Source organism: Parasteatoda tepidariorum, chromosome 1, assembly GCF_043381705.1.
Source record: "Parasteatoda tepidariorum isolate YZ-2023 chromosome 1, CAS_Ptep_4.0, whole genome shotgun sequence".
NCBI lineage: Eukaryota > Metazoa > Arthropoda > Arachnida > Araneae > Theridiidae > Parasteatoda > Parasteatoda tepidariorum.
This window is the reverse complement of record NC_092204.1, coordinates 44,785,855-44,801,742: the sequence shown is the minus strand read 5'-3', so window position 1 is coordinate 44,801,742 and position 15,888 is coordinate 44,785,855. Positions and strand designations below refer to the sequence as shown.

General features: G+C 25.7%; 1 protein-coding gene across 2 annotated transcripts; it reads left to right on the top strand.

The window, feature by feature from the left end:
* Nucleotides 1-7,375, top strand: LOC107438535 (solute carrier family 25 member 44). 2 transcript variants are annotated; one of them, XM_016050845.4, is made up of 4 exons: nt 1-300; nt 1,262-2,029; nt 3,401-3,528; nt 6,802-7,375. In XM_016050845.4, exons 2-4 carry the CDS (start codon nt 1,372-1,374, stop codon nt 6,991-6,993), a joined length of 978 nt encoding a protein of 325 aa, XP_015906331.1. In that variant the 5' UTR covers nt 1-300; nt 1,262-1,371; the 3' UTR covers nt 6,994-7,375. The 2 variants fall into 2 exon arrangements, with proteins under 2 accessions (XP_015906331.1, XP_071035608.1); XM_071179507.1 differs by lacking the exon at nt 1-300 and adding an exon at nt 376-506.
* The last annotated feature ends 8,513 nt before the right edge of the window (nt 7,376-15,888 follow it).

The window sequence follows — 15,888 nt, the reverse complement described above, 5'->3', positions numbered from 1 at the left end:
AGGCCATTGAAGTTTTCCGTGACGCAACTATTGGCACCTCGCCGATACTGTTCTGTGAAATGTTCTTAAATTGATAATATTTATGCATAAATATTTATTAAATTAACTAGAAATTAATAAATTTTGAACAGTATTAGCTTGAATAATATTAGTCTATTTTAGTGATTTTAAAATTATTTAATAGCATGAGAAACACATTTCTCTGACACTTGCTCGATCTAATTATTTCTAAAATTTAGTTGATGAGATCTTATGAGCTCTGAGATTTATCCTTGAGATCTTTATTAGTATTTGAACTATGTAAGTTATCTGAGGTTCAAAGTTGAATATTCTTGTCTTTTGATTATTTTTTGTATCCCCAATCTTTGTTATTTTTTATGGCATGCGTATTTTTATTTAAATTCTTTGAATGAAATCAACGTCTCTACTTTTTATGTGAATTGTTATATTAGTGTGACTGAAAGAATGATATTATAATTGAATAAAATGTTTTTGAATTCTCAAGGGTAATTTTACCTTAAATATGTACTATTTTAAGAAAATAATATAATTTCTCAAAGAAAGGAATCTAAACGTTTGATAGGGTTTTGATGTTATAATGTATCTAGTTTATCTTACGTGTTTGTTTTTCTCCAATAGTTACAATATGACTAATTGTTTGGGTGTTGTGTTTCTTAAATGGCTACCATATTTTTTTTATTTAATTTTTTAAATACAAATGTTCTTTAGAGTTCATACAAACCGAAGATCTTCTATGCAGTTAATAGAAATTTTATTTGATACGGACTAATTTACTGTTAAGGATAAAAGCAAATATTTATTTTTGATAGTTATTTGTTGTGTCATCTACCTAAGTATGTTAAAAATATAATATTTTGCAATGCAAGGAAAGGAAATATATATATTTTTTTAATTTGAACCTTAAGGATTTATTTGAAGCTTATTATCAGATTATTGCTCTGTGTTCCAAAAGATTTATTTTTTGTAAGACACAATTTTATTAAAATTTATAAATTTGTTTTGTTGATTTTTTTTAGCAATATTTCAGTCTTGCCAAAACAAATAAGCATGATTACTTAAACAATTAACATAGTACTTGTTTATAATTAAAGAATTAAAAATGTTGTTAATTGTTATTGCAATTTACTTGCAAAATCATTTCTCTTGTTCTAAATCATTTTACTCTATTTCATGCAATCACTAGTTTTTATTAGCTCATAATAATCGTTATATTTGTGCTAATTAAATTTATTTATTTCAGGTCAAGTTGATCTTAAGAGTAGCTATGAAGATCCAATTCCATTTACAGGGATTCTTTCACTCTTATTCTGCTAAAGAACTTCTATTATCATTATTACTCAGTTACATATTATGACGTGTCAGGTACCTAGCATGGAACCACCAAGAGTACTTACCATCGAGTGGGAAATGATGGATAAAAGTCGTTTCTTTTCACTCTCCATGGTAAACTCATTCGCACTGAGGGGTCTTCTTTACCCCTTCACTGTCATAAAAACACGTTTACAAATCCAGAAACAAAATGCATTTTACACTGGTACTTTTGATGCCTTTTTCAAAATGCTTAAGTACGAAGGCTTTTGTAGTCTTTACAGGGGATTTTGGATCAATTCCATACAAATGGCATCAGGTATTGGTTATATAATTACCTATGAAAAAGTGAGACACATGCTGACTTTGTATGCTGATATTAGGGACACTAAGCTAAAAGGCCTGATTGGCGGAGGTTGTGGGTCACTGGTTGGGCAGACCATAATTACTCCTTTTGATATTGTGTCTCAACATATGATGGTTCTTGGCTTGTTGAAGGATAAAGGAATGACCGGTGCAAATTCTGTTAATCCTCTGAATATTGATACGAGTGCTACTCGAACGGGACTTGCTGCACAGATTATTAATAAGATTTATGAGAAGGATGGTTTAAAAGGATTCTACAGAGGTTATTGTGCTTCTCTGTGTACTTATGTTCCAAGTAGTGCTCTTTGGTGGATGTTCTATCCTGTTTATTCAGGTATATAAAATATTCTTTAGTTTTTAATTTTTGGGAGATGGAGTATAATTCTATATTGGTACCATGTGCACGCCAACTAAAATCATTAAGGGTCAACGAGATTTTAAACTTGCAGAGATTTAGAGAATAAATATGTCAAGGTTTGCCTGTGGTGACGAGTAGGTTACGTTCTGAGTTTTTTTTTTTTTTTTTTAATTTCTTGCAGGTTGCTGCCTTGAAGTTGCGTAAGACTTAGCAATTATTTTAGTTTGGGTATTGATATGAAAACCTTCCCCTTTATTGTGCTATTAATTTTCTTTTTGAATCGATCCACAGTATGTTTTGTAATGTTTGCCCCAATTGTAAAATACCCTTCTAACATAAAAGTTTTTGACCTGACCTTAAAGTATTATCATAATTTAAATATTTAATCATAATTTAAATTTTTATTTAACAAAGTATTATATAAGATTTAATAAATTGTATATTTTTTTATGATGTTGGAAATACAGAATTTTAAGTTACTTGGCAAATTGCACATTGTATATCTATTGTATCTCAAGGAACTTTAGGAGTTTATTTTGTCTAAACTTAATAATATTAAATTAAAATTATATTTTTTTAAGTATATTTATTATTATTATTTTTCATCACACAGACAATGTCATTTTAATCTAATGGCTATCACTTAAAATGAATAAAAAGTTTAATATTTTTATGTGTATGTAGAGATCTAAACTTGTTTATTTTCTATTTACTCTATAATAAAGTAAAATCGAAGCAAGTACTATGTAAACCTAAAGAATATGATTCATTTTATGACATTTATCTCTTTTTCAGTACACGTGGAACACTGTTTTTATCTAATGTCTGTACTAAAATATTAGTTAGAATTATAAGCAATAAAAGGTTTTATTTTCTGGTTACCGTGTCAATCACAACACATAACAATAACAGTTTATGATTCAATTTGATCATACATAAACTTCAATTTTTAAAAAAAATTTATTTTCTAAAATCAAACTTGTCGAATAATTATTATTATTTTTTTTAAGAATAAGTTTTGAATTTCGTTGTTGAGAATCAAAATATTTGACTAATGTGCAAATTTATCTTTACATTGTTTTAACAGTACACATTATTTGTTGACATAATAAATTATTAATTATTTAAATTATTAGCAATGTCATACATTTTAAAATACTTAAAAGAGGATAGGGTATACTTAGTGCGGTGAAGAATAAAGCAAAACAAGGTGAACATTTTTTAGTTCTTTATTTCCTTTTTTTGTTTATTTAGGAATATTGTTTAAAATCGTTGTTAAATGAAAATGGCTGTTTTATGTTGTTTTGAATAGTATTTGTTAATTTTAATAAATTTTAACTGTTGCAGATATTTTAGCTTCAACACTGCCTCTGTGGACATCACATATGTTTATTCATTGTGTAGGAGGTCAAATGAGTGGAGTTACTGTAGCTGTGATCACTAATCCATTAGACGTAATAAGAGCTCGTATACAGGTTCGAGAATTTTCTCTAATTTTAGCATTTTTTTCTCTATGATTATTTTCTGTATTACGTAAAGAATAGTTTCTTAGAACCGTAATATTTATAACAATGTGAAATATATTATAAATTCTTGGTTATTGTTACAAATGTGAGTAATTTTAATTAGGAGAAAATGTCAGTCAAAGTTAAAAATTTGCAGGTTTTAAATGCTTTATCAGTTTCAAGCGGAGATGCACATCAATAAATTATATCATGTGACTTGTTTATATGTAAAATTGGAAAATATTTTATATATTCTTAAAAACATTTTCAGGGAATTAGCAAGAAGGGTTCAGGATCAAGGTTTCAGTCAAAGTTTTCACAGATTGGATTTTTTAGCTAAAACCTGGAAAATAAAATTTTTTAGCTAAAACCAGGAAAATAACCTATCTTAAAATTCACGTAACAATAATTAGATAAAGAGGCTCAATGTAAATAAATCTGACATCTGTTACTTCTTTTAAAAATTTCACTGCAATATGTTTACTATTTTGTAGATTTATTAAATTTTAATTTGTACAAAATATTCTGTATTTAATATCTTGTTTAAAATTTTTATGTAACATATCAGTATTTAAATTTAAATAATTAATTCCCCTAGGCTGGTAAAATTTTTTTTTTAAAAAACAGTAAACAAGTTAAAAAATTTGATTCTTGATCACCAGTAAGATATAGGTACAATATCTGATGAATAATGTGACTATTAATAACCGTTATTAATATATATTACTAGTTTATTGTCATTAATTATTAAACATTATTAATCTATTAATTGCATTTAGTAACTAGTAAGTCTGGTACGTAGACAAAGTATTGCTTTTATCTATAATTTGACTATAGTGTATTATAAAATCTTCAGCTTTAATTTTTTTCTCATGAAGATTTGATTCTTCCAAAACATCGCATTTAAAATATTTTATATCGAAATGAAAGTTTTTTTAAATTTATTATTGAATTAAAATGTATGTACATATATATTTCTATTAAAGCATTGTCCAGAATTTTGTTGATATTTTTTAAAAAAATCCAGGGAATTTTATTTTTAAATCTGATGGAGAACACTGTTAAAAATAGTTTTTCATTAATAATCGACACATATGCACAAGGACATAGCATAAACAACTGGGTTATGTACAACAGTTGCTGTTTTCTATTTTTTATGAATAAAATTGGAAACATTCATGCTTTAACTCATTTATGCTTAATTTTTTGATTTATAAACAATTTCATTTTATTTTTGTTTATAATTAATGAGAAATTAGTGAAATGAGAAATTAATTTTTAACTATTTTCAAAGATGTTATAGTAGAAAAAGTTATAAAAAATTACCTTTTCTACCTCTTTCTTGGAAAACAACTTTTCTTGTAACAGATTACTGTAGCTTCTCACTCATAACTGAAAATTCTTTCATTATAAATTTAAGATATGAAATATTTCATGATGAGTAATATATATTTTATTCATGACTTGTTTAGAAAATTTAATAATTTAATAAATGTTGTCCTAACTAGTTCATCAGTAAGTATTTGAATACCAAATGTAAAGTTGTAAATTGAAATAAATGAACTCATTTTAGGACATTGGTAAATATCTGACCATTGATTTGTTCTATTTAACAAATCAATAAAATAGACTAGTTACCTAAATAAACAAGGATTAGATATCTTCTTTATCATTTTTGTATCTATAAACACATATTAAACTCAACTGATGACATAAATTTTAATTAAAAGTGCAATTTATATTTATTTGTTATTATTATTTACAATACTGTTTATTATTCAGTTTATGCATGTTCATTCTTGATTTTTAAATTTATTGTTAACTATGTGATTTCATTGTATTTTATTCAGTAAGTGACATATTTATATAAATTTTTTTTTTTACAAAAACTTGTGTTAAAATAGAATATTTGTAGTTTTTCCCTTTAAAATTAAAATTTAAAAAATAAACAAATATTTAAACTTAAAGGTTATAAAAGATTTTAAAGATTATTTTTTAATATTACTATATTTCACTGTTCATAAATTCTCTTAATATTTCAACTATAAGCATTAATTAAAATCATATTGTTTTTTTTTTTTTTTTTTTTTTTTTTTTTTTTTTTTTTTTTTTTTTTTTTTTTTTNTTGTCAGTAGTTGAAAGCTATTAATTATAAATCTTTATATTTATCTTTAATGTTGTTATTAAATAGTTTTTATTGGATAATTTTTAGGCTTTGTAAAAGAAAGTAAATAATGAGGACTACCTTCGAAATTCTAAATATTTAGAAAATTTAATAAGCTATCTACATAAAAACTGGACATGTTTATCATCTACACCTTTATTCTGAATCTTTTCACAGCATGAGTCTTATTATTATTATTATGAATGTAAATTTTATGTGTATGTATTGGAAAATTTTTTAACAGTTTTCATTTTTTAAAAGTATCTGTTGGTATTAATTAGAGCATATTAATATGTATTACATTAGGAATGCTGAAAAATATCTTCTTTGTCCAATATAAATTTCACAAGTTTTTAGAAATGTATATAAATGCTTGAAATTATTCTTTTTTTTTTTCTGTTTATGTAACAAAAAGATCTAAAAGACCCTTGTAAATGAAATGCTATCTTAGACAAAGTGATATAATGGTAACAATAAAAATTTTTTTTAAGGTTTGCTCATCATCATGGTGCTGCCATCTATAAGTGAAAATATAAAAATTAATTTTACTTAACTGCATTTATATGAGTTCCCTCCCCTCTGTCTAATTTTCTGCTAGTTCTATGTTGAAACTATATTTGTTGAAGCTGTATTTATTTTCTTTGTTTAAAAGAAAAATTTAACATGACTAGTCTCATTACTGTATATCGTACAATTAATGAGACTTGAATAATTCCACTAGTTCAAATTTGTGAATTTTTATGAATTATTTACTAATGGATACATGCTTCTTAAGTAAATATATTTGTTAAGCACATACTGCATTTTAACTTAACCACATCACACTCGTCTTCTTTCTTCGATAAGTCACCTTTCTTTCTATTTACCAAATTCGGTTCCTAAAACTGAATATAGTAATGGGAAAATGCTGATTTACTGCTTCCGCAAAACCGTTGAATGCTTAGTTGTGTGAAAGGCCTTTGTATCAGAAAATGATTTTAATTTTATATTTGTTTTATTTTATTTTTATTGCCGATTCTGTAGTTCATGTTTCATAGAAAGTTTATATTTTTATACATTTAAATTTTTTTTCTTTCCAGGTTAATAGAATGAACTCTTATTCTTGTGCTGTTAACGTAATTTGGCACCAAGAAGGTATCTCATTTCTAACAAAAGGACTTTCTGCTAGAATTATCCAAACTTTTTTTTCTTCCTTTTTTGTTGTTCTAGGTTATGAAACATTAAAACGATGGAGTGTGTATGATCAATACAAAGACCAAATACGTTGGTAGTTAATTTTTAGTGTTATGCAATTATTCATTTATTAAAGTTAACAATGGACTTTTAATAAATTTATTTTAATTATTTAATTTTATTTATTTGTATAGATGATTTAATTGTCTTGTCCTCAATTGTTTTAACTTGACATTTGTTGTAACCATGTTTTCATTTACTGCTTGTTTTCATTTATGATTTAGTTAAGTGAATTTTTGATCTCTTTTAGTTTGCCAATTAAAGTCAATCATTATTTTATTTCATCATTTATATAGGTGGCTTTTACTAGGTGTAAAAATTTATAAAATCAGAAATTATGTTCAGGTTTTGTTTTAAGATTTCAACTAAAAGAAGTATGTTGAAATAATTGCAAGATACTTTTGAATTATATGGAAAGTAGTTGTGCCAATAGATAAATATTTGTAATTAATTAATGATTAACAAATGTAAAAAGTTTAAGCTAATTTATTTATGTTTGTTAATTGACTTAGCATTCTTATATTAAAATATTTATTCATTTAAAATTGTATTAAATTAAAATAACTATATTATATAAGGAAACATTAATGTAACCTCACTAATACAATAGTAATTCAATTGTGTTAATTTATCATGATTTATGTTCTAATCTTAAATTGGAAAGAATAATAAATATTATAGTTTTAAAACTGCTTACAGTGAACCAAAACAGTATCATGTCTTCAAACTCCAGTGCTAACTTTTTTAAATTGGTTGTAAAATGCTATCAATTATTAAGAACACCTATAAGGCAGAAATACCAAATGCAATTAATTATGGATGCTTGGTAAATTGTTTTCAAAATGTATGGAAGGGATCCTGGGGATACTTAATTGTGCATAAAAATTGTGATAAATATTATTTTGTTGTTTTAATTATTTTGAGTTCTTTCTTTTAATTTAAAGTTAGTGCAGCTAAATTTTTTTTTAAAATTTTAAAGTATTTTGATTTTTTGTGAGTGAGAGAATGTCAGTTATTAAAGTTCCCTCTGTGTTCCTTTTACTGTTTTTTAGAAGAAGAAATGAAACTATTACATTTATAATCTATTACATTTGTGTAATAGATAAATTAGAGAATTTTCCAATTTGAATTTATTATATTAGATCAATTTGTTTTAATATTTCGTCTTTAGAGCATTGCAGAATTTTGTGATAGCCAATTTTGGTGATGTAAATAAGTGTATCTGATAGAGCTTATCAACTCTAGGTCATTTATAATTGATTTTTTGTGTTATATTGTTAGTATATAATCATGTTGTAAAAGTATNAAAATGTATGAAAAGGGTCCTAGGGATACTTAATTGTATATAAAAATTGTGATAAATATTATTTGTTGCTTTAATTATTTATAGTTCTTTCTTTTATTTTGAAGTTAGTGCAGCTGAATTATTTTTAGGAAATTTAAAGTATTTTGATTTTCTATGAGTGAGAGAATGTCAGTTAAAGTTCCCTCTGTGTTCCTTTTACTGTTTTTTAAAAGAAGAAAAAAAATCTACATTTGTGTAATAGATAAATTAGAGAATTTTCCAATTTGAATTTATTATATTAGATCAATTTGCTTTAATATTTCATCTTTAGAGTATTGCAGAATTTTGTGATAGCCAATTTTGGTAATGTAAATAAGTGTATCTGATAGAGCTTATCAACTCTAGGTCATTTATAATTGATTTTTTGTGTTATATTGTTAGTATATAATCTTGTTGTAAGAGTATGTTACAAGTTTACGTTTGTTATGTTGGCTTAGTGATTGAACGTAAGTACAAGAGAGTAAAAACAGCATTCAACTTCATTCTATAATTGTTTTACTTTTGTTGATATTTGGTTCCTACATAGTTTAAATACTTAATGATTGTAAGAAAGGGTTATATTAATTTGAATTTGGTTTTTAAAATTTGTTATATTTAGATTTTTCACCTTTATTAATGCTGCTTATTTTTAATTTCTACTTTGGTTTGTGTTTAATGAATTATTTATGGGCAATTTAATTTAAAAATCTTTTTTTCTGCATTTTTAATAAAATTTTTGCCAGTACATCTGTAGCCTCACAAAATTATATATATATCAGAATAATTGGCAACAAAATTTATTAGCTTAAATCATTCCTTTAGTGCTAATTGTGTAGACAATATGCTTACAGTCAAAATAAAATATAATTTATTGCTATTTTTATTTAATGTTATCAATTGAAAAGATGTGTTTGTTTATTAATTGTTAATAACTATTAATTTATTCAATATTGAATATTCTGTAGGTATTACTTTTGTAAGAATTTTTTTTCTCTCCTGTCAAATTGTTTTTGATGATAAACATTCAAGAAAATGGGTTGAATATTTTTTAGGCTTGCATTTATTACATTTCAATGTGCAGTAAATGCTGTTTAAATATTATAAATTCAAAATATTTTATATACAATTAACTTTGTTTTAATATTTGTTCAGCACAATTATTTTTTTTATTTCAATATATTTATTATTCCAGTCAAATTGTTTTCAAGGTAATAATCTAAAATGTATTTTTTTTTTTTTTTCTTACCCTATGATTAGTTAAAATTGCCAACATAGTTTATAAACTTTATTTTCTGAAGATGATTATTCTACTTAAGATTGAAGTGATATTTTGATTATTTTATCAAAACATTTTTTCAAAATCTTTATCAAAAAATTTGAATTCTATTCATAGTCATTTTACTGTAACTTGATTACAATATTGATTGTTGTGAATATTAAAACCTATTCATGATAAATTACCTATTCGTGAAAGACTAAAATAATTTAACATACTAATAATGCTGTTTTAGCTATCTGTTTGTAGTACAAAATTCTGCAATCTACATTTGTATTATTTATCCCTTTTTTTACTATTTTTAGATTTTCAAAATACTGTACTTTTATTAACTAATCTAATTTCCTTTGCACTTAGTGTTACATTAGTGGATATATTGTTGCATTTCCATTCTTATAAAGTATCAAATTTAAATTCTGTGTATATTTTTTGAGATATTTAATTTTTATAGTTCCTAAATTATATTTATTTTTAGTGCCATTGTTTTTTTTTAAAAAATACTAAGAGGCATATTAGACACTTTAGTTATTATTAGTTCACCCTGGATTAAAATTTTTTGACAATGATACTTCTTCTACACTATAATGATTGTTTGACATGAAACTTTGCTTTGAATTATCAAAATAAAAAAAAATCACAATTTTAGAGTATGTACATGTTATTCTCGATTGACTTCCAATGTTGCTATTTCATAAAAGAATAAATCACTCAGTAAACACTTTTTAACATTAGTATTTTTAATCATGTTGTATTGTATGGGTAAAAGTACTCTAAAAAATATCTTCAAAGTATTAAAAACTATGGCATTTCATCACTGCTGTGCTAGAATATTTTAAAATTGCTAAATAATTGGACAAAGACATAATAAAAAATATAAATACCAAAGTGGAATAGTACATAAAGACAAATATAAATACTACTTCTTAAATTTTAAAATTTAATTAAAACAAATTAAAACAAAATTGAACTATAAAGCAACATGGAATTTTGTATTTTTATCCTATCTGATATTTATTCAAGTGAACTTTTGTCATATTTTGAGTACACACATTTCATCAATATAGTTGTTTTAATTCTACATTTGTTATATATTCTTCAAGGAATTATTTATTTAAATTGTGGTTGTTTCCATTTTTTTTCTTCTTAATTTAAGATCTAACTATAACTCTTTATAAACTTTTTAGTTTTTTTTTTTTCACATATTTAAAAAAAAAAAAAAATATTTTATTAGTTTTTCAATGTTTTTTAAGTTTTTTTTTTTCAACATTGTTGTAAAAAAGCTTTACAATAAGTTTATTTCTATCCTCAAAGTGTAACACTATTTAATCAAAGTATAAATTTGAAACTTAATTCAAAGTTTTTCTTTTTAATTGTAAAAAACTGTTATAACTTATTTCTTGATCTAAAAAGTGTTTCTAGTGACTATGAATTTCAACAGCACAGGAAATTTATTCAATTCTGTAACAATTACTTTAACCTAAACCGCTTGTATGGTTGTTTTTATTATTTATTTATTTTTGAATTTCCTTAAACTAAATTGAAATAAAAATTGTTTTAAATTAATGACCTATTAACTGGCTTGGCTTCTTGGTGTCAAAAACTTTGAGTTGAATCTACGGAGAAAAAAATCATAAGACACTATATGTAATTTTGTAGCATAAAATTTCAAATTCCATTGAACAGAATATTTAATTAAAAATTTGTTTTATAAAAAATACAAATTTAAGATGTGGTTACTAAAATATTTTATCTGGTGTTTTTGTCCTTATCAGTTTAACCATGGTTTTAACTGTCAAAATCTTTCCAATCCAAGGTACTTTAGAATGTTTCCTTTATATCCAAAAAATTTAAAAAGAATTCTGATTTGTGAGGGAATATTAATAATTATTTATTACCTTTATTTTTAAATTTAAAACTTTTTGATTGATTTTTGCCTTATCCACTCACATGAAATATAATTTGAGATTTTTTTTAAATTCAATTATTTACATTTCGTAACCTACAAGTCACTTCAATTAAGGGATTTTTAACCTTCCATTCCTACAGAGCTTTTTGTCCCATGGAAAGAAGATTGAGGCTATACTTATTTAATGTAAACAATTTTGATAAAGAGTGAAAATTTCTTGCAAATTTAAGAAAGGAAACTTCCAAAAACCGATTGAGGATTTTTCAACAGATGAAATATTACAGTGAATTTTGTGGAAGCTTTAAAAAACTGTTTATAATATGTTTATTTCCAGGAAAACAATATTATCTAACAATCCCAATGATTATTGAAAGTCTTTATTCAAATCAGTCATTGGTTTTTTATTCTAATTTTGGTTGTGCTTAGCTATTAATCAGTTAGTAGTGGGTGCAAGCACTATTTATTTCAGGATCTAAAAAAAATAAATTGAAATAAGGTTCTAAAAAATATTTAAAAAATAAGGTTGCACTTTGAACTCTTACCTTATTATGTTAAGTAAACTGAAGAGATTAAAGCCTATTTTGATCTGGTTAAGTCAAAGGGAATGTTTTTTTGAACATCAACTTTCTCTCTTCTTGCTCTTCCCTCCCTTCATTAAAAACATTTCTTTTGTTCTGTTCTCTTAGATATGTTTGAAAAGTTAACTATTTTATTTATTTATTTTAGTTTGAATTGATACAAATACTGTTATTAATGTATTTTACTTTAAAAGAAGAAGAAAAATAGGTGTCTAAATTTGCTAGTCACAATCATAAATTTAAAACTGATTTAAGTGTGGCATAATATTGTGCAGTGGCTCCCAAATGGTGCTCGGTGAAGCCCTAGGGTTCCATAGAAGAGGTAAACTGGTTCCAAAAGTTAGGACTTTTTTTAAAGTTTTTATTTTTAAACTTTTTTGAAATTTGTAATCATATTAGATCCACTCAATAATCCATTATTACTTAATATTTTGGTTGCCTTTACAATATTAATTAAAGTAAAATGCAAATAATAGCACATTTTTTAGGAAAAAAATAATTTTTCAAATAACAATGTAATGAATAAACTGTGAAAACACACATTTATAAAATATTGCATTAGTATTTCCCATGGCGTTTTTCAAACCAAGATGAGTTAGCTAGTTTGTTAATGAGGAAATATGTTTTCCTACTAACAATTTTCAACGCTTCAAGCAATTCTTTTTAGTTTTCATTTCAAAAATAGCCATAATTTGGTTTATTTCATTTATTTTCAGCTAATGTTTATACTCCCAAAACATATTCATAAATAGACTATACTCAGCTCCAGCACTGTGAATTCAACTGTTGGATATGAAACCTAATTTAAGATTATTAGTGATAAAATGATGAAAAAATGCCATGTTCTAAATAAAGCAGTCTTTTATAGGTTCAATAATCTTAATACACATTAGTTATAAAGTCAGGGTTCCGTTGAAAGAATGTTGATCACTTAATGTTCCATAGCCGATGAAAATTGGGAACCGCTGATCTAGGTATCTGATTGCTGTTGTGAATGTTAATTTGTCTGAAGTTTCAAAATTTTTCTGTTTTGACTAATATCACTGTTTCTGAAATTTATATTGGAATACATCATAGACAATTGCTAATTAGGTTACGAGAAATATTAAATGCTTAAATTGTACGAAAAAAAAATAAAATCATTTAGAACTTTGACTCATACTGTTTTATTTATTTTTACATAAATATTTTTCCAATTATAGCTTTTATTTACCACACAGAAGAAATAGTTCGTCTAAAGTAAGAACTCCCCTAGCCATTCGTCTGGACCCGTGGCGGTGGCTATGGTAACGAGATATAACTATTCCAAGTAGAGGTATGGGGTCACTGTTTAGGACAGCTTTTGGCTCCGATCGGCGAGAGAAAAAGAATCTTTCTTTTGTCGATTGTGTTAGCCCTAGACGAAGCTACCCTCCCTGAAATGTGCTATTCTTGTTTCCATAGCAGCAGACGGCCTCAGGTTTTGTGGCGGGGAAAGTTCTTACCGTAGACAAACTATATGCTTTCGAATGTTAAAATGTTTAGTGCCATTTAAGAGAGGAAAATTTTCTAAATTTATAAATAGTTCTTACAAATTTGGTACCAAATCGTGGAGAGTAATTGGATAACAAGTTATAACTAGGCACACAATGACTAAACTTTGTAAATAAGTGCGAAAATACACATTTGTACACAAGTACAGTGAATAACAATGGGTTCACGTACCTCGGGGAGAACCCGATGAACATGCTTGCTAAAAACTTAGAACATTTTCCTATAGATTTTTTTTTTGTTTTTAAGTCAGTTATTTAATAGAATCCTTTTCTATTCTTTTTTTTTTCGAATGGCAGGCACTGAACTTAATTCGTTTCACCTTAGAAGATGCCAAAGGTATTACTCATTTCGCGTTACCCAGTGGGCACCTGTGAACCAAAGTCACGGAGGCGAGTAGCATTGCACACTGCCACAAACCCGTTTATAGGGTGGGCCACATTTACACATCACAAACAACAGAGGACAACGCAAGAGAGAAACATCCATGCCCAGAACGGGATTCAAATCCGCGGCCATTGACTTCGCAGTCAGGCGTGCTAACCGCTCGGCCAACTGGCCGCCCTTTTTTATTCTAAATTGTTACATTTTTAGGACAATTGTGTCCCGAAGTCTTTTCTGTTGATGCAGCTATTACTGGTGAAGAAAAAGCTCTTATTGAAACTTCATAAAAATTAATTTACTGTAATTTTTTTTCAATGCAATTATTACTTAAGATTTTGATTTCTACATTTATAATTTTTTTTTTTTTTTGAATTAAAGGTAAGTTATTAATTTTGTAGTATTCAATTGTGAGCAGTTTTGTTTGAATTTCTTAAAATTTTGGGGAATTATTTAAACTCAAAGATTTGATTTGTAGGTGTTATTATTGGAGTATATCATAATATATACCGCAACCATATAGGTTCAAAATTAAAACACTTCTGAAAACATAATAAGCTCTCCTGAAAAGTTGTGATTTGCAGAAGTGTTTTAATTTTTAACCAGCGATATAATATGTAGGTAATGATTTTGTATTAATGTGCAAATTTTTGGTTTGAAAGATTTTGTTTTTCTCGCCACTTTAATTTATGTTTTCTTGTTTGATTGGTTTTTAAATTTATTGTTCTAAGTAATTAGTAAAAATTCAGCGAATTTTTTTACGGGAATAATCTTAACATAACAAGAGTTAAAACTTAAATCTAAAAATAGATTCTCTAATTGTTACGATTTTGAATAAATGTGACTTTTAAGTCGTTTTTCTTCCCCTGTAAATAAACTAAATTACTCCAATCTTAAGGACGCTATTGCTGATATTAATATCTGGGATATTTATCAAACTTCGTGTCAATGTGGTATTGCCTATATTGGATAAACTAAACGTACCCTTAATTAAACTTAATTCGTCTTGAAGAACAAGAAAGATACTTCCAAAATCAGAACAACAACCGATCTTCTATCATTCTCGCACTTGGAATTCAAATCACATGGTTTTCTATTAAAAAGAGTCATTCTATATTTTAAAATTTTCTAATATTTTAGTTTATGCATATTTTTTCTTTTTTTAATTGCATTGTATTTGCTTGCTTGCAACAAATAATTCTAAGGCGTGTGGCCTATACATTTATAAGGATAAAGTATTTTGGTAACTGTTGTCATTGGATGGAATGGTTTATTTTACATACTCGTGTAAATCCTCCTTACTAAACGTGTGAATACGCACACTTTAGAAGTAATACACACTCAGAAGAAATAAGAATTGAATTTATAAGAGTAAAAATAAAATGGTTATTCAAAAGTACTTTTGTATTCCTTACAAGGTACGAACTTTAACTTCCCATTAAGCTATCGGAGGCTTTATAGGTGACGTTAATAAGAATTGATTGCCATTTTACTATAGATATTCTGTTTATATAATATTTGAGTATATATACATAAACTTAATTTTGAATTTTTAAGAATAACCCATTTCAATCACTTGGGGAAGAAAATGGACAATAAAAATAATGTTGGTGCGGAAAATGTTATTTAAAAATATTATTGAAACTTTTTTTGAAAGGAAAGAAGTGACAAAAAATTGTTGACAAAGTTCCTTTTCTTTTCCAATGAAACGTTAAGTGTTCTTTTTTTTTTGTGTGACCACCATTCTCCGAACTTTTCGAACACCGCTTTGTATAAAAATAATAGAAAATTAATTTTAATCAGTGTAAAATCTTATAGTAACTCGGTGCATGATTCATATCGTAAAAAAATATCAATAATTTTCACAACAGCATAGTTTTACTAATAAAAACTTAATATTCATTCTTTGAATCATTAGAGTAAAAAAGTAACGAGAAA

Coding starts and splice junctions, on each gene's coding strand:
- LOC107438535 (XM_016050845.4), top strand. CDS start 1,372: ATGACGTGTCAGGTACCTAGCATGGAACCACCAAGAGTACTTACCATC. Junction 2,030..3,400: donor GTTCTATCCTGTTTATTCAG/GTATATAAAATA, acceptor TAACTGTTGCAG/ATATTTTAGCTTCAACACTG. Junction 3,529..6,801: donor TAATAAGAGCTCGTATACAG/GTTCGAGAATTT, acceptor TTTTCTTTCCAG/GTTAATAGAATGAACTCTTA.